Consider the following 24389-nt stretch of genomic DNA (forward strand, 5'->3'; position numbering starts at 1 on the left):
TGGGCATGATGGACTGTCATATTCATTATGCCATTGTGACGGTGCGATTTTGCACCGACATATTTTCTCGATTTTTTGCGCTAAGGAACACGCGCGCTGGGCATGATGGACAGTATTGGGACGACTCGATTAGGAAGCGTCTCCTTCGTCGACGCAATAATATTGTGCAATTAACCTCCGCCATTTCCACATCGCGCGCTGTCCGCTTGGAACGCTTTATTAAGGATACTTTCGCGGGTTTCCTTCAGGAAAAAGATTCGTAAGTGCGCCAGTTTTGGGACAACTTTTCCAAACTATACTATCAAAGGATAGCATAACAAGGGGTATTTTCTGACAAAAATACAATTTTAGCGATCTCTTTTTTACATTATAAAATATCAGGATCCCGTAAACTCGCCAACGACCAAGGCCTGTTGGATTGCATTTTATAATTATCGGGTATCGAACTCCCGGAAAGAGCGAAATAGCTGCACAGCGTCATTCTTGATGTTATTTTGAAAATCTTTCTTTTGAAAACAAGGATTGTAAAAAGAAGAGAAAGAAACCAAGATGTGGGTTACGTGACCAGATGCAATATTACCAGCATGCCCAGACTAATACAAATTATCATTTGTAGCATAACCACTTCAAATGGTAGGTGTCAAAATATAACTGTCATTTGAAAAGGAATAAAGTCGCATGACCCACTAACCCAAGTGGCCTCCTCCCTTTTATGTGACAATTAATAGTCCCGTTTCGAATTCAACAAGACCGCTGGATAAAAAGACAAAAGACGCATTTATACAAGGTTAGCCTGAACCTGACGCAATATATTCACAAATACCAGCAGGAAAGTGCTGAATCCTAAAATAAAACAGTACACAGAGTTGTGAAAAGTTTATCTTCTCACTGGTATTTGGGAATATTTTACTTCAGATGGAGGCTAATCTTATAAATGCGTCTTTTGTCTTTTTATTCAGCGGTCTTGTTGAATTCGACACACTCGGACACCAACCCACGGCCTGGCCAGTACCTTACGCATGCGCACAGCCATATCACCCGGGCAGTGGCAGCCATGGACAGCTGTTTTGGCCTTTTATGTACTGCTTAGTTGGTTACCAACCAACCAACCAAGTCTCCTTCGCATGGTCACACAACGTGCTCCCTCGAGGGAGCACGTTGCGTGACGAGCCAAACGACGGCTGGAAGGAGGCCGGCTGCTAGTAACCCAAGATGTATCGAGACTGAGGCTCCTTCGTAAATGGACTAACATTTCCATTCATTCAACGGAAAGAAATGCAGTGTAGATTAAATAACATGTAGATCGACCAGCACAACTCGTCAGGCAGTGGAGCGAGAAGAACGAGAGACGCGCCGCGTTTCCACGTGGCAGGCGATTTCGCGCGCGTTGCTCGCCTATCCTTGAACGGAAGAGCGCTAGAGGAGGCTATTCGTACGAACTCTAGACAAAGGCTTATTTGAACAATTGTTATTTCCAATTTAACGCTTAGAAGCCAATTCACAGACACCGAGTTCCTGTCGATAAAATTAAAAAGAAAAAGATGTCAGAATTCCTGGTCTATTGAGGGAAGGAGGAAGGGGGTCACAAGATCACATAAGCGAGCAAGCAGAAGTGTTGGTTAAATTCAGGAAGACGACGCCCTTCGGTGGGTGGGGGAGGAACCACTCAGAATATTGGTTAGAGGGTGGGGAACCCAAAAGTTTGTTATCCTATAGGAAGGGGGCACACACCATAGTTCCTATCCGCCTTCTCCCACGTCTCGCACGCGCGCGGCTTTATAATGGATTAAAGCAACGAACGATATAGACCGCGGTATGCAGGGGCACACGGTAAAAAAAGTAACTTTGCACGCAACGAAAATGCAGGGTTAATTCGTCAACCCTCAATCCTACATCTGATTCATCGCTCCAATCGGGAGAGTGATTTTACGCGCCAAGTTGCGCAAACGGATGGGTGTGAATGTACGGGACAATGCACAGTGTTGCATATACTATTTCAGGGGTGGGGTGGGGGGTTCTCCCGTCTAAAAGTAGCTAAAAGTGATGGAGAGATTTGGATTAAGTCACAAATACAACGGGGCTAAGTTCCCAGATCTCTTGGCGTTCCCCATTCATTTAGGCCTGGATTCTACCCTCGAGTGGTGACGTCAACAAATATCGCCGCAACTACGAGGCAAAGAGACCCCACTGCGTTTATTTGTGGCTCAACAAGCGAACTTGGGAAGCCGTATAAGTTTTATACTTTATTTGATTTCCGGAATCGGAATCAGGTAAGTGTGTTCTGTATGTATCAAGCGGGGGGATTTCACTCTACTCCTAGTTAATGCGATCCAAAAACAGCGCCCAAAATTTCGACGGAGAAACTCTTCGAACGCGCACCACTTTCTACCGATCAACCGGCAGCCATCTTAGATTTTAAAGAAAAATCTGAACTATCTTAATACACTGGCCAGTAATTGCCTCTGCAGATTTTTTGGCCCAAGTGGAACCCGGCTACAATAACGGGGCTGTACTGCCGGCTACTTAACTCTTTGCTTGATAAAATCGACCTTTCTTCTCTTTCCTCCGATTTTGAGAGGAGAGGGGTCTATTATGCTAAAAGCCTAATCATTCTCTTCCTCTTCATTTCCAATTCGAGAATCAAACTCTTCTTTGCTAATCTTTCCCGACTTCAGTTTTTTCACCAGGCTCGCCTCGCGCGCCAAGTCCTCAAGTTCGTCTTCATCAAATAACTGCTTCTGTCGCTGTTTCTTCAGAAACTCCCGACGTGCCTTCCTCTTTTCTCTCTTTGCCTTCCTTTCTTTGTTTTTAGACCAAGGAACGGAATCACGCTGGAATTTCGTCTTCTTTGCGTTAGTTTGATGTGAGATATCCTGACCGGATTCTTGCTGTTCCTGCAACTTTCTCTTTCTCTGTTTCTCTCGATTTTTGTCTTTGTAATGAATTTGTTCAACATCAACATCAACCGGTTCAAAGTCGACTGTTTTGTCCTTTAATTCTGGCATAATGGGCAATTTTAAAAGGCCAAATCCCATGGCTAGCTTCCCAAGATCTAAATCTTTAACGGGGAAAGAGAAAAACAAAGCGTTACTTTCCAGCCAGTGACAGGCATACTCGGAATAAAGCCGAGTAAAGGTCATCGTTAATATTTGATCAAAATCCTCACCAGCAGTACGGAAGATCAAGCTGCACTCGTGTTTTCTGTAGAACTGAACAAACGAGACAAACGCTTTTGTTCCCTTTTCATAAATATCTCTAAAAGAGAAAGCAGAACATGATCAACACCTAAGAAAATGCCCAAAACGACACATGGAGCAAGGTATCCGGTTAACTGGAAGGAGCAAGGCCGAAAGCTTGACGCCTCTGAGGGCCCTGGCACACGGTAAAACATTTTGCGTAAAATTGCATACAGCTGTTTCGACGAAGGTTGTCCAAAAGAGCGTAAAAGCGTACGCGACAATGCCGAAAGGTAGTCCGAGAAATACCCAATAAGTTTTAATAAAACCTTAGAATCCATATTGCTGGTCATCTCAAGTCTTTGCTGTACGGTCGAGGCATTATGGATTCTGAGCTTTCATTAAAATTGATTGGGTCTTTCACAGACTACCTTTCGGCATTGTGGCGTGCGCTTTTACGCTCTTTTTGGACAACCTTTGTGGAAACAGCTGTATAACGTGGCAAGCAATACCGTGCGTTCACTCCAGAAATTATTGCTCACAAAGTTGACTGTAGAATGATTAATACTTCAAGCCCCAGCAGTGACCAGCACCTAATTTCTCCTTACAATATCAACTACTAAATAAATAATAAATTTGTAAATAATGTATTCGATGTAAGACGTGTAAATTGTAAAATACTATATTGTAACTAGTTTTGGTGTTGTTGCATTATAATAGGAAAAAAGTAATTATTGTAAGTAATCTGTACATGCATTATTGTTAAATATTGTGTCATGTAAAGTAAATAAAACCTGTTACAAAAAAAATAAAAAATTAAAAAAAAAAATCACTACTAAATCAAACATACAAGTAGTGAGAATAAAGGAAATGATCTCCACCAAGGATCAAATGTCTTGATACTTAAGGACGGCACCTTCTTTTGCTACTGCGCATACATTCTGCGCATCTTGGGATGGTCCTAGAACCTCTAATTTCTTAAGAAAGTTGCCCACCAATTTAAATGTATTTTTGCGCTGTTTATGACTATGCGGGAAAAGAAGGTCTTAGCAAGGGCTTTGAAATCCAAAAAGAAAATAGGGGGTGACCACGCATTTTCAAGAGATAATTCAGCTTCAACTTAGAAACAAATTCAATACACTGCTACGTATTTAAACGCTTTTTGGAATTATTGTTGCTTAATTTTCTCGTGGTTACCACCAACTTCCTTGCGGCCTTCCTAAGATCTGCTCTTCCTGCATAGTCCTAAACGGCGCAAGAATTATTAGGATTCTCCCTAGCTAGTAACACACGAAATAGATGGAGAACAGTTCGCAGAATATGTACTTTGATATCGGGGCTTAAAGGGTTACAAGCGCCTCCATATGACAAACCAAATTTGCCATCTCGTCCCCCAATTCTTCGACCAGTAGATAGAGGACGCCAGTTCTAACTGAAGTCAAAATGGAATGGTGTCGCTGGTTACCTGTCCTTTGTGGCCATTTTTCTTAGCTTAGGTGTGACGTCTGTGACCGTATCGTCTATTCCAAACAATTGAAGAGGGACCTAACAGTCAAAAGACAGCGCTAAGTCAGAATATTTAGAAAAATTACGCGGAGAAATTCAATCAAAATTAGTCTACCTTTAAATTGAATGTCTACTGGGATCAAACCTACAACATGCAATTTGGTTCTAGCAGTTAAAACTGTGGCTGACATCCTAAAGTTTCACGATTTAAATATAAGCTATCGAGAGGCACTTTGCTGTGGTGCTATTTTGTTACGCTAACTAACCTGGTACAACGTAGTTGTAACTGTTAAGTCTATGGATAAAATCTTAAAGTGTGACCATTCAAACAAAAGCCACTGAGCAGTGCTTTGCAGTGGTGCTGTTTGTTATGCTGTACAAGGTGGTCCTAACTTCTCTGTCTATGGATGGAATCCTAAAGTGTGACCATTCAAATGAAAGCTACTGAACAGTACTTTCCTGTGGTACTGTTTCTTATGCTGTACAAGGTGGATCTAACTTCTGAGTCTGTAGATGAAATCCTAAAGTGTGACCATTCAAATGAAAGCAACCGAGTAGTACTTTCCTGTGGAGCTGTTCATTGTGCTGTACAAGGTGGTTCACACTTTTAAATCTGTGGATGAAATCCTGAAGTGCGACCATTCAAATGAAAGATAATTCCTGTGAAAGATAGTTCCAACTTTAAGCATATGGATGGAATTCTTAAGTAAGGTCACTAAAAGTAACACTGCCGAGTGATATTTTTACCTGTCAAGTTGTTGGACTTAAAGAAGAAAACCTTTCGTAATACCTTTTGGTTTATGGATATAAAGTCCACGTAAGACTCTTCAGCAGGAAGCAAAAACAACAGAGCATTCCCTGCAAAGTAACACTGCATAATTATGGAATGCTAAAAAGTAGTAAATCAATAGATCCTAACAGCATGCAAGATGTTTGTCACATAAACCTAGTTACATGGCCAAGTTCCCACGAGTCTCCTGTAGCTCAGTGGTAGAGCATCCGAACTAGTAATCGGAAGGTCTTAGCTAGGTTCGACTCCTGTTGGGAGAATTCGGATTATCTTTGGACTTTTTTTGTCATGTTTTCGGTGGCTCGCTCTTTTTGGGCTCCAATTTCAGACTATGAATAAGTGAATGGATATTGCAGTTATGGACGCAACTTATGCAGTTGCGAAAAGAAAGCCTGAAAAAATCCCGTTCAAGCCTGAATTTTTTCAGGTTTCCTTTAAATGCGATGCTAATCCACTTATTCATTCTTTCACCCGCAGTACAAATGTATGAATTTCATATATTTTACTTTCATTTCTAGACTAGCACACCTATTTTAGGGTATAACAACTTGGCTTCCTTGGTACCTCAATACCTCCACCCTCGCTAAAATACCTCAGCCCTCCCCCACCTCCCCCGGGTTTTGTGCAAGCTTTAAGCCCCCACAAAAGAGGAAACATTGTTTATAAACAACGCTTCCGGCTGAGGTTCGCAAACGTGGAAACATTTGTTGCGGAAACAAAACGTTTTCGGATCGGATCCGAACGTTTTCTGTTTCTCGTTAGCAAAATTTTTTTTTCTGTAAAAAATGTTTCGTGTGCGTGCAAAGAGGGAAAAATGTAGGAAACGATGTTTCTGCGACCATATATGTTTACTCGTTTGCGGCGACCTTATCAGCTCTGCGAATAAGCTCAGTACTTATTCAGAGAGGGAGATGAACCATAAAGCCCTTGTAATTCATGACGGTTGATGTTTCCACGCCATCGGCCATGGCCTATTCCTAGCCCCCAGTTAAATGGGAAGGACAACTGTCACCGCGAGAGTTCTCAGTTTACCTTGATTTCCGATCCTTGCCGTCCTTCCACAGCGGTGTACAAAGGCACTAAAAACAGTGGCATAAAAAAACTCAGAATCCATGCACTCTAATGTGTTTATTTGATACGTTTTCGCCTATCATCCATCATCGTTTTGAAAACGCTTCGTTTTTTACTGCTGGCAGATGAAAGCGAAGATTTTTGAAAACGATGACCTACACGTAGATAGCGTCACATGACATCGGTTCCAGTCCAAAACTGAGAATCTACACATGCGCAATTCTCGGTTTTCACTGTCACGCCATTGAAAAAAAAAATCGAAACCATTCCATGAATGAAGTCAAGAAATTGACATGGTATAGAGGATAAATAAATAAGGCATCTGTCCAAGTGTCAGGTCTGTGCGGCATTCCGTGCTCGAGTTATTTGACAAAATGTTCCACATAAATTTATAGAGCTTAGTATGGAGACGCCATGTTTGTGTCCCTCTGAGGGGCACAAACATGGCGGCCGGAAATAGGAAAAAACATCTGGAGTTCACTTTTGCCAGAAAAGATGTTTGTTTGCCCTTGTGGATTTTCGAATGTTTAGATTAACATTTCTCCTTAAACTTAAATTGTTTAGAATGCTGAAAATCACCCGAAGAGTCATTTTTAAGATACGGAAAAGCTCTGTCACGGCCGTCCTCCTGATGTCACGCACGATGGAAACTCGGAAATTGAAACTGTTCTATTTTCAAAAGGAAGCACGACATCGAGCTAAGAAATTGTGAACAGACATATTTTTAGGTAATCTTTCCTTGAAGGAAGGTAAAAATTTTGTAGGCCTCTCAGTTTTGAATTCTAGAATTTGGTGACGTCACGTGAAAACCAAGAATACATAAACTTCGATGGTCTTTCATTTAATTCTAATTATATAATCTGCAAAGGGCATATCCCATCACAGCAGATGTGCAAATGTGCAGGTGCAAGTGTTTAAGTATAATGCGAGGTGCAAATGATAAAAAGTGTCCAGGGTAAGCGTCATTCAGACCGATTGCTCTTCAATTCTATCTTTTGGTAGTGAGTTCCAGTCTTTAATTATTTGCGCAAGAAAACTGTGTTTATACTTGTTTGTTTTTGCACCAGCTTCGATAAATTTTTAAAATTTAGTGTTCAAAGCTAACAAAAATTGACTTCTGTTAAGAAACATTTATCACCAAAGACACCTATCGGGTCCAGTAAGTTACCAGGGCTTTCGAGAAACGGGCTCCTGGTCCCTTAGCACATAATTGTAAAATGGGCTATTCAACTCCCGGAACGTTTAGCCACATTAGACAATTTGAACGAGTTGTCATGATCGCAAGGTACAATATAAATCCGCACATAACAGCATGGTGGATAAAGAACCTGTAGGCTAAAAATCGGAGAGCGAGAGTTCAACTGTACGACATTTGATCGCCAAAAGATATTTCATTTTTTGTTATTTTAGTCATTAGCAAACTGTTCTACTTTCAAACATATAGAGCGGTTTCCAATTGAGTGTCGTAAAACCAAAACCAAAGTAATTACTTTGGCCAATCGCAACAGATGTAAACAACACAACGAGCCAATCAGAACTCGAATCAAATACATGTAACCGGCGCCAAGCGCGGAAAAACGCGTGCGGCCAAAACACGATCGGTTTTGGCTTGGATTCCCATTGGTTGAGAAAGTGGCGCGAGTTTTGTTAACCAATCACAGAACATAGTAATGTAAAACCAAAGCAAACAAGAAATTACTTTCGACACTCAATTGAAAACCGCTCTAACTATTCAGACATACTTGGCGCTGCTTGGTGGATCAAACTGAATCACCCAGTCTACCTCTGGGATGTCCACTCCACGGGCCATGACATCGGTGCACACGAGAACACCACTAAAACAGAACGAGTAAAACAGATAAGTGCTAACCTGACCCTTACGAATGACGGAGTGATACAAGGGCGTACGTTTGTCTTTCAAGTTAAGGACGGTGCCTGCTAATACAGAAGTATTTTTGCACAGTTTATAACAATGCGGGAAAAGCAGATCTTTGCAAGGGCTACTGGAATCCAAAAAGAAAATTGGGGGTAATCACGCATTTTTCAGAGATAATTAAGCAACGATAGTTCTAAAAAGCGTTAAAATACAAAACAATGTATGGATTCTTTCCCCAAATTGAAGCTTACCTCTGAAAAATACATTGTTACTACAAAGTTTCTTTTTGGATACCAAGAGCGCTTGCTAAGTTCTGCTTTCTCCGCATAGTTTTAAATCGGGCAAAAATATCCCTGTACTAGTAAGCACCACCCGTAGGAAACCCGAGAATCTCGAGATGCGCAGAACGTATGCGCAGTAACAAAAGTAGGCACCGTCCTTAAGATGTCAGACGGCTACAAGACCATCCTTGACACTTGACATACCTTGTAAGCTTTCTAAATGAATCAAACACTTTGTGGCGCTTCGACTTCATTTTTCCATGGATAGACAACACGTTAACACGCGTGAGAAGCCTTCAATAAAGACATTGTTACCATTAGTATTCTGAATTTGTGGCGGGTGTGTCTTCAACAACTGGAGATAATACAAATAAGAAATCACTCCCAAGTCAAGACGAAAACTGAGAAAAACAAAAACAAAACAAAAAGGGTTGCAAATGTCATATTACAAAACACTGAGAAGAAGGAAATTTCTGCTCCATTTCGCATTTCATCCACAGACTCAAACGTTAGAACGATCTTGCATAGTATACTGTACCACATGAAAGTACTGCTTAATAGCTTTTGAAAATTTGAATAGTCAGACTTTAGGATTTCATGCAGAGGCTCAAAAGTTCGGACTATCTTGCACTGCGTACTGTACCACATGAAAGTACTGCTTGGTAGCTTTTGAACATTTGAATAGTCACACTTAAGGATTTCATGCAGAGGCTCAAAAGTTCGGACTATCTTGCATAGCTATTGTGCAACATGAAAGAACAACTCAGTTGATTTCAATTGAATAGTCACACTTTAGGACTTCATCCACAGACCTTATTATTGTAATTAACCCGTAGCCAACCCAAAACCTAAATGAACTAACACATGGCTAAAATCAAGAACTAAATGGAACAAAATACAATTACTCTGGCCAATCACAACAGACGCAAACAGCAGAGTGAACCAATCAGAATTCGAAGCAAATGCACGTGACCCGCGTCCACGTGCGGGCAAGACACGGTTTGTTTTGGTTTTGCTTCTCATTGGCCGAGAAAGTGGCGCGAGTTTTGCTAACCAATCACAGAGCGTTGTAAAGCAGAACTAGAGAAAATTGGAATTACTTTCGGCACTCAATAATATTGAAAACCACTCCTTAAAACTGCTGTTACTAATGAAGAATGGCTGCTTTTAATGTTAGACTGAGAGATCAACAAAGCACTAACCTTTCAAGAGCCTTTGAAAAATAATTGACACAGGCACATGTGCTGAAAAATACCATATTCTTGCTAGTCTGTGCAACATAAGATGTCACTTATTAGTCTTTGACGGTCAGTATTAGCCTAGTCCCCTACACAGTCGTTATTTATGTCGTCACGCAACGCTAAGAAGAAAGAAGCGTTATTAGGGTCGTCATGCAAAGCTAAGAAGAAGAAGCGTGGTGTAGTGGTTATGGATAGAAGAAATGAAGTAGACGACTTGGGCTCGAGGCTAACATTATTCAGTTTTCTCTCCTTCTTTTCCTCTTAAGTTTGACTTCAAGAAAATTTTGCTGTATTTTGACCAAAACTACTCAAATATGAAACGAAGAATTTTTTCTCTAACATGAAATTGTTCGAAGAGCACTGGGGGAAAAATATCAACTGATTTCTTCAATCAAGGACAAAACTATTAACCTGTTTTCAGCAATTTCTCCAAAATACACAGGAAGAACTTGAAAAAACAATTGCCAATTTTTTCAAGTTGTAATCCATTTCCATCCAAACCATCCGCAGCAAAAGATAACGAAATGCTAGCTTATGTATATTCGTGGGGCAATAGACCCTTCTCCAAAATGGCGCCGACAGATTTGAATGAGTTAATATTGAACTGAATGAAAAACTGATACCAGCACTGGAAAGAGCACCTTTACTTTAGTAACCTTGCAAAGTTTCAGCACATTAGGTGTTATATCAGCTTAGGAAATGTAAAATGAAATTTGACAAATGTACAGACCTTTGTGTGACTGGGGGTATACGTCATACCCCCAGTCATACAAACGTCTGTAAATTTGTCATTTTTCAACTCACATTTTCTCAGCTGATATTACACCTGATATGCTGCAACTTTTCGGCCGCCATTTTGGAGAAGGGTCTATTGTCAACAATACTGAACCATTATTTTAACATTTCTAACGATACAAACATGTTTTTACGCTATTTAAAGGCAAACTAAAAACTGGTGACACTGCCCAATTAAATGAATGTCCAAGGTCAGATTGAGAGATGGGAAACGAGTGTTAACCATGAATAGCGACACAAGGAAAAAGGCCAGACACTTCCAAAGGCTAGGGTGGGGAGAGTAGAGAAAAACAACGCCCCAGCACAAATTTCTCTTGACGGGGTCCCATACATCAGCATAACAAAACAAGGAAAACAATCGCTTAATTTCGCGTCAACATATTTAACAGCGTGGCCAGTGCTTAACATAATTTCCGGATAATGTAAACTCCAGAAAGAAATACATGTTAGTAAAACCAGTACAAACAAACTGAATCTCAACTGGAGAAAGCTAAGAGGCTGGGCATTTAGTATAAATATGTTAGAAACATCGCATGGCCAAGAACTGGGTGGCAAAAACGAATCCCTATTCCCTATTTTTTCATTCATTTGTTTCATTTCTAGCGAACAAGCAAAAACTGCTGATATACATTCAAATCTTGCCTTGCAGAAGTACTAGGCTGATTTAGCAACAGAACGGGGACGTCAGTTGACAGCGACGCGCGCATCAAGAATACCCATAAGGCAGTCGAAATAGACTGGCGTCCAGACTATTCTGCGTGCTCTCGCGTTTTCAAATGACATTCCCGTTCTGTTGCTAAATCAGCCTACTGACAAAAGTTTAAAAATGCAAAAGAGAATATACAAAAACATCGCTGTTGCGGACCGTTACTACCCCAGACATTTTATAGCCCAAAAGGTCTGTTGAAATGCAGTCGACAGTACTAAATCAACATATTGTAAACCATAAGACTACAGCAAACTAATAAACAGACTGCGAACAGTCTCTCTCTTCTCCTAACTTCTGTAGCACGCGCGATGGATCTCGAGAGCCGCGAGAAATCTCGTTCACTTTTCTAATTTGCATAATTTTACCGTCATTTTGCGCGCGTAAAAAAATGTAATTTATTTGCCCACGAAGCACCAAAGAGATGTAGGAGCTCGTTCAAAGGTGTCCGTGCGTTCCGGGTCGAATTGGAATTTGGAAATGTTGGTTTTGCGCGTGGAATAAGGGAAAATGTACGACTGCTCGCAGTCTAATAGCATCCAGAACAGGAGTTATTTTTTACGTTTTTCAGGAGAGCGTAAGCAAGCAACAGGCGAGCGCGAAGCGCGAGTCACGCAGGACGGGAGGGGGTAGCGTAACTCGCGCTACGAGCTCGCCTTCCGCTTGCGTCCGTTCTGAAAAAAGCAATAAATAAATAAATAAATAAATAAATAAATAAATAAAAATAACGCCTGTTCTACAGGCTAGCAGTCTAACTAATGAACCACAAACTGGCTGTGCCATTTTCATTTACCTTCCTTGCCTTGAGAAAGGACACTAAAGTCGAGAACTTTTTATCACCTTCACAAATCTACAAAATACATTCACATCTAATTTTACATAAATGATTTAGTAACTGGCAATAGTAATGTCAAATAGACAGATGACAAGAATATATAACAATAAATGTATCATTCACAAAAATGGAGGTGGGTAGTGGTGGTTATTTACTGAGCAACAGAGTTGCAAGATAAATATCTACCACTTTCCAATGACACTGTTGGCGCTTAACCGACCTTTCTGCCCTTAAGATCACTTTTCGTTGCCTTGGCTCAGATTTGCCGGATCTTTTGTATGTGGCCTTCAAAATGTCTTCAGGAAACGCTGCCTCAAATGCTCAACTGCGCTTCGTTTTGTGACAAAAAACGGAAATATTGCCCATAATTTTGGATTTTTACTCCAAATGAACCAAAACAAAAAGACAAAAAGACTTTGGGGCATCCTTTCCTAAACGACGTTCCTAACGTGCCACATGCAAAAAAAAGAAGGCAAATCGGAGCCTAAACAACAAAAAGGGATCTAAAAAGCGCCATTGGTCGGTTATGCCGAGGGCCCTTCAATGAGGGCAAAAACGACCTCAGTCAAATTCCTCAGAATAAATGTGATGGAATATTTTAAACCTGGTGAATAAATGAGAATGATGTATTATTTAGTAATATTCCATCACATTTATTCCATCGCATATGCCACACATGACATTCCAATCCTAGCAGTATGCAAGATGTTTGTCCCATGAACCTAGTTTAATGCCCTTAGCTCCCACGAGTCTCCTGTAGCTCAGTGGTATAGCATCCGAACTAGTAATCGGAAGGTTTTAGGTTCGACTCCTGATAGGAGCACTCCGACTTTTTTTTCCGAGTATGCCTTTGTCACTTACTGAATAATACTGCATTCTCAAATTTTAGGTTGATTCTAGATCTTCGTTTTTATCAAAGGACAACCAAATTCCAGGAAAATAATGGGCCCAAGTTTCTCGAATGAATTCTCACTTCAAATAATGCAATCCAAAGAAAAGAGAAAGAAAAACCTAAAGTTTTTCTTTTTTTTATATATTCCCCTTATTTTTGGCATGAGATCTGCAACAGTTTACTTGAGAAACTTGGACGTATTTGGGCATATTTTCGAGAAAAACCAAAAATCAATCTAAAATTTGACATAGATCCTTTAAATCAGGGATGACTTACCATGTAGAAGTTTCTCAGCGTAGATGGAGTCCTCTGTTCTGACTAGAGAGCAAACACAACAATATTATTATGCACAAAAGAGCGAATGATTAACACTTGAAACATCAGCTCTCGAATCTCTTTATGGTGGCCAATTTTCCATTGCGCACATGCCACACATTGACATTCCAATCCTAGCAGAACGCAGGATGTTTGTCTCATGAACCTAGTTTAATGGCTTTAGCTCCCACGAATCTCCTGTAGCTCAGTGGTAGAGCATCCGAACTAGTAATCGGAAGGTCTTAGGTTCGACTCCTGATAGGAGCACTTGGATTTTTTTTTCCGAGTATGCCTGTGTCATTTACTGATTAAATACGCCATTCTTAATTTACCTTTAGTTATCAACTCTCCGTTTCCACTCCCCACCAACCCAGCACCGTAGTTTCTTTAGAGGATAACCCCCCTCATCCACGATTATCATGCAGTTGACAAGTATATTTATTTTCAAATGAGTCAGAAAAAACTAGTAATTAGACTAAAGACAGTCCCTCTTTCTTTCAAGGTTTCAAGGTGTGAAATTCAATTTCAGCAATAGGTTGGTCTTCATTGTTGTTTTGAACATTTCTTTCCACAAAACTTTAATCACTGCACACTGTTTTTCTCTACTCAGATGTATCAATGTGTACTAGCCATGAAATCATCGGAGGCATAGTTAATTATAGGCAATGGTTATGAATCCTGACAAACTTCTTTGTTATATGTTTTTGTTTGCCTTTTTGGCCTTGACCCTGCACAAATAACAATAGAATTTTGAATGTGTTGGAGCAACTGACCAATCGAAGCGCTTTTGATAAGATATCCAACTGTGGTGTGAACGTTAAAAAAAGGATTGTGCAGGGTCGCGCCCCTTCCAACAAAAATTGCAGCACCATTGTTTTCATGGCAAGGTTTCCTATGCCGAAGGTGACCTCCAGTGGACTACCCAAGGTACCATAGGGAGGTTTTTTCTCCTGTGTGGCCAAAACAGTTTTACAGCCGAAGGCCGAACCCACGAGCGGTAAAATGCGGGTCAATATAACGACTGAAATACAGACTTAACCGAAACTGGAAACCACGCAGGAAAAGACTCTGGAAACCAGGGTGCCAGTGGACATACTCTTTAAGTTTCTTGGCTTTATAAAATAAAGAAACTAGGTTAAGCTCTGGCCGTAATATATGGACCACTTTGGCTCAATGAACGACTTTACTCTTATTGTATATTCAATACACACTAAAGACTTTATTAAATATCTTCTTATAGTATTTATATTGTATTTTGTTTCTTTTATATATCTCATTGTAATGGTTTCTGAAAAAACCATTAGTGGATGGAATCAATAAAGTTGTATTGTATTGTATTGTATCGTATCGTATCGTATCGTATCGTATCGTATCGTATCGTATCGTATTGTATTGTATAAAGAATAATCTTTTCATTACTTCTGTTGATTTTGAATGGGCTCATCTGACAGGGGCACCCAACGGTTCGTTTCGGTAAATTATCTGTTCGGAAGGTCCTTAATCCCCTACAATTTTCTGAGTGGAATTTTCACCTCGAACTTTCGTGATATGGAAAATTTAAGGCGTATTTTTTTCGGATTGATAAAAATGTTGTTTCGGGTACCGAAAAAAGGTCAGCTAAGATTTTCGGAAAGGAAATAAGACCTAAGATTTTCGGGAAATGGACAAAAATGCCCTAGTAATTTCGAAAAGACTGAAGTTCCCCTAGAATGACCGAACAGATAAGAATATTATAGCGCAGCCTAAAATGAACCTACAGAGCTTTAAAGGCACTCCAGATAGCCTAAAATAGCGTTTCAAAGGATCTGAGAGAAAACTGTTGTTAGGTGCCCCTGATCTGAGTGATCTGTCAGATTCGGTTAGTTAGCTTACAAATCCTACACTAAGAAGAAACTAATAACATTATTGGTTTTTTGAGTATATTGAATTGCATCTTCTTCAAATTAAATGAAAAAAATCAAGTTTATACAGTAACTAGAATTGGATTTAGCTTTCCAAAAAAGAAGAAAGCCTGGAGGATAGTAGACAATTTTTACCACAAAAGCCATAAAACTTCATGTAGCCTACAGGCTAGTGGGAGCCTATGTGGTATTAGTACATGTAGTCTACAGGCCAGTGGGAGCCTATGTGGTACTAGTACATGTATCACAAAGTTTAACTGGAGTTGGACCAGTCGACAGGCTTGCCTTGTATGCTTTTAATATGTACACACCTTGGATTTGGAGAATTTCTCTCGTACTGTTACTCTGACAGGATTCCTAAGTCCAGCTCTGACGAGAGCCTCTACTTCATCAGTCTGGGTGGCAGAAAACAGGCCCTGTATAGAGGTAAAAAGATCATGGGTATGCATTCTTGAAATCGATTAATCTATTAATTCATTTTATTGTTCCTTCAAAAACTCAAATGGTCGATAAAAAATCATGTGCAGTGGTTTTAAAACCCGATAAAACCTCCTCCTTATTGGTACGCAGTGTTTAATGTTTTTCTTGTATGCTAATTTCCAACGTTCACAAAAGCATCATTGTTATGAACTCTCTTGACACACGCTTTACCAGGAATGTTTTTGAAGCCGTTCAAAAAACTTGCAGCACGTGTTTTATCAGGTCTAAAACCACTCGGCTGCGCCTCGTGGTTTTAAATCCCAATAAAACACTGCTGCTCGTCTTTTAAACATTACATTAATTTAAAGGAAAATGACAATATTTTTAAGTCAAGAGGACAAGTTTGGATACTTCAGTATCCTTCTTACGTTCATGCAAGGATGCTTCCTTTCATTTGTAAAATGTTTGACAATCAAATTCCAGAAACTGAATGTGCAAAAATCGAGAGCTATTAATGTAATGGAAGACCAATGTTTTATTTTTGAGGGTGTAGGGGTAGGCAAATAAGTTAACAAATTAAAATTCTTCAGTGGAAATAAAAAAAAAAAACAAACACAGTGTTACAAAGCAAAGAAATATCATCTGTTGCAAACTAGTGAAAGAAACCTCACGCATTCAAAGCTTTCAGTCACAAAAAAGATTTTCCAGACCTTCACCATGTACACCACACAAAGATACAGTGAACTGTCTCTAATGCACATGTGTGCTTGGTTTTTGGTTGCAATTAAGATATTAAAAATTATTATTCAACACATTTTAACACTGCCTAAATACGGTCATGGTGCACTGAATATTCGTTGTCTGTACAAAACAGATATCCTGTGATATACGGAATTTTGTGTGCCTGCGAGAAAAATGACAGAGCACTTTAAACAAGTAACAACCTCGGAAGATTGTCTCCAGCTTTTCTGTAATAAAACTGTGCTCGGTTATCAAATGAATGTGTTGAATAATAAAACAACTATCCTGCTCAATCTTGTGGAATATCCCCTGAATTTAGCACATTCAGCCTACGGCCTCATGGGCTAAGACTCAAGCCACATTCTCACAATTTCGGAGGATAATAGTATGTGACACAAAAAGAGTTTAAATTAAAACTTACTGTCCTTCTTTGCTTTGGAAGGAAACCCAAAATGGTATTTATGCTGGAAGAAAAAATCATTTAACCATAAAACATTGCAATAAAATTGAAAAGTATAAAAACATCTTGATTAAAAGTTTCAAATGCGACGATGTTTCAACGTTACCTTAACATCATTATCAAGTCAAGAACGAATGAAATAAGATTAAGAACAATTACACTGTATAAATGTAAAAAGAATTCCTAAGAGACACCAATAAAAAGGAAAAATATGTGATGATAACGTTATAAGGTATTCACACGCAGAGTCACGTAAAGAGTTTGAGTTTGGCGCAATCAGATTACTACCCAGATCTGGGTAGAAATTAGGCCATCAGTACCGTATGTCTGCAGCAATTACTCAGATGTTGCTTTTGAAGGCAGACCCAGTGGTAACACTGCAAAACAATGTCTGATTTCTTAAATGTTTGGTAAACACAGTGTATCAACAGAGTTGATTACTATAAAAGGTAAATTGGCCACCGTAAAGAGATTTGAGTGCTGAGGTTTCGAGCATTAGCCCCTTGTGATTTGCTCTCACTGATGAAGGGGTAACCCTTGAGACGTTAGCACTCGAATCTCTTTACTCGACCAATTTACCTTTAGTTATCAACTCTGTTGATAACCCAAACATTTGTTTCTAGTACTCCCCACCGACGCAGCACCACAGTTTCTTTAGAAACTAAACCATTATCCATGTGTCTGTTTTCTCAAGCTAGTTAAAACCTTGTGGAGTACACAATACAGAGTAAATTCCACAATACCAAGAAAAAGAACAAAAAAATAATAACAAAGATTTTGATGAGATACCTTGCCTCAAATCCCATGTCAAGCAATCTATCAGCCTCATCCAACACTAAGACTTCCTATTTAAAATAAAAGCACATAAATATTGCATTATGCATCTAAACTATATGATCTTATGTGTTAGTGTAAGCCATACTACGTATTGTGACCTGCATATTGTGTCGTTCTGTTTTTGTGTATTGTGTAATTGTTAGAGTATATAATAATGCAAATCAATCCAAACTAGTCTCAGCTTTTGTTGTATCTCTTATTGTAACTAAGTCATATTATTGTTATCAAATATTGTAATAATGTCTGTAGAACATAATGCCGAATGATTCTGTACTAGTGTGAACTCTTCTTACACTGTCTTGTTATTACAATCTAACCTTATATTGTAACTAACTCTTGTTGAAGTTAATAATGATTCGCATTAAAAAAAATCTTTCGGCTGTCAGAATGCCTTAATCTCTTCTCTAGGATGATCACCCTCAGGCCATTAGCATTTTTGAATTTGATACATATCCTACAGGTCTTCTAGCATATATATCATTTCATGTCACATGTAGTAATTAATAGTTTTCTTAATCTTATAGTGATAATTATTACTTACTTATTCGTTGGCGTTGCTGTTGGCATTGCTGTCATGGTTTCTTAAAATCCCTAGTGCCATGACGTGCAAAATAGTTTTCTTCCAGCCTGACTACACTCTGTGAAAAAAGGCGTTATTATAATTGATTACTTACCAGTGTCCTAACATGTGCTGCCAGATCCAACCCATCTTTTTTCCTTGTAAACAAATCCTCCAGTCGTCCTGGTGTACCAATAAGTATGTGGCCCCTAAACACAGAAATGAAGAAGAAATGTTAGTATGCACCAAACCAGAGTACAGTGTTAATCATGCACTATAATCAAGAGCTTCTCAGACAATCTTTGCATACAGTACTGTACTCCTGCCAGTGTCCTGGATTTTGTGCCTGGATTTTTATCTTTTTTATTATAATTTTGTTTTTTCAAAAATAGTCAGAAAAAGTAGATATACCACAATCACTGTACAAGTTTCCACTTTGGTAAATAATAATTATCTTACTATTAAATTTGTCATAGTCACATTTATATGTCCCTTACACTTCAAGTGCAGGATAGAATACATCTAAATTTTTTGAAATTAATTTTTCTATTACTTCCCAACAGTCAAATCCATGTCACACGTGACCAGTATTTTTGAAATTTGAACTGAGTTTTGAAATTTACATGTCAGTTTTGAACATTGCCAATGAGATTTCAGAGTTCCCATAGAAATTTCCATACATGTAGTTTATTGACGGTATAAAGCTATTAATAGATTTTTCTTTACATTACAGCATTTTAATACTTAAAAGTATTTGAAAAATAACAATAGTTATTGTTCCCCAAGCATTTTCAGTTAATGCATCTTTTTCAGAAAGATTTCCAGAGAAATGTTCAACATTTCATTCAAATGCCAGACATTACAAAGAGGAATTTGAATGTTCATTTCATTCCCGGAAATACTGGTCACGCATGATGTGGATTAATTTTTTTGACTGAAACATCGCAGAATTTTTACCATCATCATCATCACCATCATCATCATCAACATCATCGTCGTCCACATCATCGTTTACTTAAAGGGCCCTAGTCAGCCACACCTTTGTTTTTGTTTATAGGCGAGAGTTTGGCTATTATATTTAATTTGCAGTGTGTCGAAATGAACGAAATCACTGTGAAACTACTAAAGATAATGAAACATACGTTCAGGAACACAACTTACAGTGAAGCAATAAGATTTCGCTTCACTATGCAATATCAATAATTTTGATGGCATCGAAAATGGCGGAGATTGACTAGGGTCCTTTAATATACTGTACATGAAACGCCTAACAACTAGTAATAGCTTGTTCACAATACATGTACATGTGTTAAATTCCATAAGTGTCAAAGTAAAAATTTATAGTTTTTTTTTACCTGCTATCTAGAACCTAAATTAGCCAGGGAGCTAACAAGATAACCAAATGGTTCATTTAGCTTCCTTGCTTGCACAACATTTTCACTAATAATTAATTGAATTCAATATATTACCTCTACAAGATTGTAAAGATCAACCATGTACACCAAAAAAAGGATAATAAAGATTATTATTATCATTATTATTATTATTATTATTATTATTATTATTATTATTACATTTTTAAAACTCAAGATAAAGCAGTATTTACCCTCTTACCCTTCTGATTTGAATTTTTGTATATCTTCCACAGGATCTACTCCCCCAATCAGCAGTAGCTGCCTAATAAAAAACACGAAACAAAAGTGAGTTAATGGTGTGTTAACACATAATGTGGATAGTACTCTATAATGTTGAAGACAGGTTGGAGTGGTTGGGAAGGGGTGGGGGGGAGGAGTGGATTTTGGAAAGTGTTGTCTAAGGCAGAAGCTAGTAAACTCTGAGCGTAAATGTGAAGATTTGGAGCATTGAAGTCAAGTGCAAATAGGCATATACATGATTAACGTTTGGGCAACACGATTGGTTGATATAGATCATGAGCAGATGCAAACAGATATTTATCCCGTAAAATTCTAAATATAAGCACCCCAAATTCAAAATGCAAAAGACTCCTATAACTAGTATTAATCAAAGATTAGGGAGTGCATTCAATGTCACTAGGCTCTCTGTCCTTTGTCAAGTTGGTGATGATGTTATCCGCCCCTGCAAAATCTGTGAGGGATGCCACACATGCATCCCAAGATCCATTCATTCAGTCAACGTTGTCCCATACAGTCTTGATTCTGTATTAAGTGCATTCTTTAATTTTTATTTAATGCAATAAGCCCCCAGGGGCTAATACATGGGAATTGCCCTCCAATACAAAATAAATCTCAATAGAAAGTAAATTGCACATACCAAATTATGATCAAGCCTTATAAAAGAACGATTCCGTACACTGAACTTTGAGCTACAAATATATGAATTACTTACAGTACAAACGACAGTATGAACTATAAACTAATTCTCAGTATATGTACAATGTTACATTTTCAATAATTAAAAGTTCATTGCTGTTGTGTTTGAAGTTGACATGTTCACAAGGAATACCTTGTCATGAATTTCTATCTAATGTTGCAAAATTATCATTAATTTGCACATTGAAAAACTGCAGACACAAATTTCCCTCCAAATATAAGCCCAGCCGATTTTGAAACATCTCCTATAATAAGCCCCCTCCAAATATGTCCCTAAAAAAATCCTTTGAAAAACGTAAGCCCCTGGGATTTTTTTTTTTTTGGAACAGTCATTACTTGCAATGTAGGAAATTTACCGTAATAATTAAAGGAAAGACAAACCAACCTAAACTGAGATAGATCATCAGTGAAGTTTTGTAACACTTCATCAATCTGTTTAGCCAACTCTCTTGTTGGAGTTATGATTATCGCACCAACCTATATTGAAATAAATATTAACAGTTATGTTGAAACCTTGATTATCTGGACCTCAGTTATCATGACGTTCACCTCATGTGGCCACAGTTTAACCCCTCCAAAATTTGAATGAATTAAATACACTTAACTCCCATTAATGCTCACTTTACATGTAATGTACAGTTCACTACAAAGAGCTTAACTCTATTGCCTATCACTATTTATCCCATGCCATAGAGAATACAGCCAATTAGGAAGCTAGAAACCCGCTGCATATTCTGCGGTATGCAATGGGTAGTATTCCACGATAAAATCCCAGCATTCTTCATGGCCTACAAATTTTTTCCCACCGAAAAAACCAATTGAAGAGCTTGCGACAGGTCAAAATTTTCGTTCAGAAAAAATTACTATCAACAACAAAAACATGGAAGAAGAATACCCCAGTTTTGACATTAATTTTTAATTCCTGGAACCAGATGTCGAACAGGGAAGTTAATTCATTGAGTGGCATGGGATAAATTAGTTATGCAGCGCTTTCTTGTGGTATATTGTGAATATCCCACTTGTGACTTGATTTTTCTTTGTATACAAACTTGCCTTTAGGCTCATGTGTATACCAAGAAAAATCAAGTCACTCGTGGGATATTTCACGGTATACCACTCAAAACCATTGCATAACTAGTATGTCTTGACCATACAGTTGCCTTTTGTTGACATAGTGCATCACAAAAATTCCGAGGAACTTGTTGTCTGAGCAATGGACAATGTTAGCTACATTAACTTACTGTTCATATCAGCACTTATGCCCATGACAATTGTTCATAGATCATGCATGTGCTTATCAGAATATTATCAGTTTAGCCATCTGTTGCATATCAGTATACTTGCAAAGTCTGAGTAAAGTAAACAGTGCAGCAAGTTGTGAACTTACATCATGCTTCTTGAGTTTGTCTTCCCTAAAACAGGAAAAAAGACACATTGAGCAATATAAAATCACAACTCATGAACTGAACCTGAAAACCATAACTGACAGAACTGCAGTTTTTTCTAGGAAGAGCAGCCAAGGTCCCATAAATAGTCTATCATCCCAAGCTCAACAGGCTCTGTCTCATAAGAAAATGTTTCAACATGATTACACTTTTTATCCATAAATTGTTTTTAGGCTAAGGAAAATGTTCTACATTATGTACGTGTCAATATCAAAATACCCGGGCACGGAATGTGACAGAGTTGCAAATATTTTGACCTTTGTTCTTAGAAAAGAGAAATTTTTTTTAAATACATTAGATATTTAGCAGGGGAGCAGGGATGTCACAGTGGTGAGAGCACTCGCCTCCCACCAATGTGGCTCGTGGGATGTCGCAGTGGTGAGAGCACTCGCCTCCCACCAATGTGGCTCGTGTTCGATTCCCGGACTCTGCGTCACATGTGGGTGGAGTTTGTTGTTGGTTCTCGTTCTTGCTCAAAGAGGTTTTTCTCCAGGTAGTCTAGCTGGTTTGTACACACACTCCATTGAGATCTTTAAATTACCTTCTTAGTAGAATTTCCACTATAGGGATCAAGAATGCCAAAGTTTTTCCAGATCCTGTGACCTAAAATTCAACAAAAACAAATAATATTGCAGGGCTCAATGCATAACCTACCCATGGTACATTTTAGCTCATTTTTTGCCATTTTGGCACAAAGATTTGCCAGATTAAAAAAACATTTCCTGAAGGAATTGAAAGCCACAAGGAGGGTGTGCATGTATATTATTTTCAGTTGCTTTTTAGTGGCTCTGTGGCTCATCAGTTAAGTCTCACTCAGTGGATTAAAAACCAGGAAGGTGTATATTCTAATTGCTTGAAACCTTGAAAGCTCAGTGGCTTGTTATTCCACTTGAACATTGGTAGACTTGCCTTAAGTTATCTTCTTAACAACCAAAAGAGTGACCTATATTACTCCCACAGCTTTATTACTTTTAAGGGACTCGCATCATATAGAGAAAACGCTGTCTAAATGCACGCTCAAAATGGCATGTATATTAATCATACAAGATGACGAATTTTTAGGTTTTTGGGAAGTTTGGAAAGTAGATTTCAAACAGATGCATGGATGTTGTAACATTACATCTGGACGAAATCATGTACAGGGCATGCTGTCCTTCTGACATTTTTTATTCACTTTTGAAAGACATTGCTTTCTTTTGCAGTATTTAAATTTGTGATTTCAGTCAATTTTTTTTAGTTGAATTTTGCGCATGCATTTTACATTAATTTGTCATTGATGATGTCGAGTATTAAATGAATATCCACGCCAATTTGCGAGTGCATTTAGACAGTGTTTTCTCTATATAGCACGAGTCCCTTAAAAGTAATGAAAGCCGTTAATTTGTACATTGCTTTTTGCGTCGTGTGAAAGCGCATATTTATTATAATTATTATTTATTATGCTGACTACCTGCAGACTCTAATTCGAATACCGGGTGAGAAATCCTGGATATTTTTGGACAAAAACAGTTCATTTGAAGGGTGGAAGTTTTCAAAAGCCAGCCTCGCGGTATACAAATATTAGAGTCCGCAGGCAGTCAGCATAACAGCATAGGCAGGGGCCGCTTGGCATGGAACTTCGTAACTCTTGGGGTATCTTCAGCGTAGGATGTTTACGGAATGCACCCTGGAGCCCAAAGGGAAACGAGAAATCGTGAGGCTCGAGAAAGCGGGAGTCTACTGTAGTCTGTGTTCATTCAGTTTATTATATACGCTTACATGGATCGGAATTATAGAGTTCCCACAGCAGCTGTACTTTGTTTTAATATTTGCAAATCGTTCTCAGCAATGCGAGACTCTTGTGTTCAAGCCATTGGCTAAATAAATACTTCATCACTCATTTTATACACGAGTAGCCAGTGTACACTCTCAGATCAGAAATCATCATTCACTTACTGCCTCAACTGCGACATCTTTGTTCGACATGAACAGCGGAATGGCGGATGACTGTACAGTAAAAAGAACATTGAAATTGAAATTAGAAAAGGGCTTGATAAAATAATATATAGAACTTTTCTTTGTGTACCTGCACTGGTGTCATCGTCTTGAAGCCGAATTTGTCCATGATCTTTAATATTGAACCCGTCAGACATGGTGTTACTTCGCTCCACGCGGCCGCCATTTTGTTTAATTAGTGAGCCCGCAATAGAAT

General features: G+C 38.7%; 1 protein-coding gene across 1 annotated transcript; it reads right to left on the reverse strand.

Annotated features, from left to right (window-relative positions):
• Positions 1–2357: 2357 nt before the first annotated feature.
• On the reverse strand, positions 2358–24389 carry LOC146479597 (ATP-dependent RNA helicase DDX55-like). Its single transcript, XM_085110473.1, has 20 exons — positions 24264–24389; positions 24134–24184; positions 22740–22801; positions 22141–22165; positions 21139–21230; positions 20017–20079; positions 18518–18611; positions 17796–17851; positions 16968–17010; positions 15697–15801; positions 13446–13487; positions 12236–12292; positions 9903–9970; positions 8905–8994; positions 8286–8378; positions 6505–6551; positions 5473–5540; positions 4642–4721; positions 3167–3255; positions 2358–3058 (listed from the first exon to the last, which is right to left on the reverse strand). Exons 1-20 carry the CDS (start codon positions 24357–24359, stop codon positions 2604–2606), a joined length of 1776 nt encoding a protein of 591 aa, XP_084966599.1. The 5' UTR covers positions 24360–24389; the 3' UTR covers positions 2358–2603.

Source organism: Pavona decussata, unplaced genomic scaffold (genome assembly GCF_977016875.1).
Source record: "Pavona decussata unplaced genomic scaffold, jaPavDecu1.1 SCAFFOLD_58, whole genome shotgun sequence".
In the NCBI taxonomy this organism is placed as follows: Eukaryota; Metazoa; Cnidaria; class Anthozoa; order Scleractinia; family Agariciidae; genus Pavona; species Pavona decussata.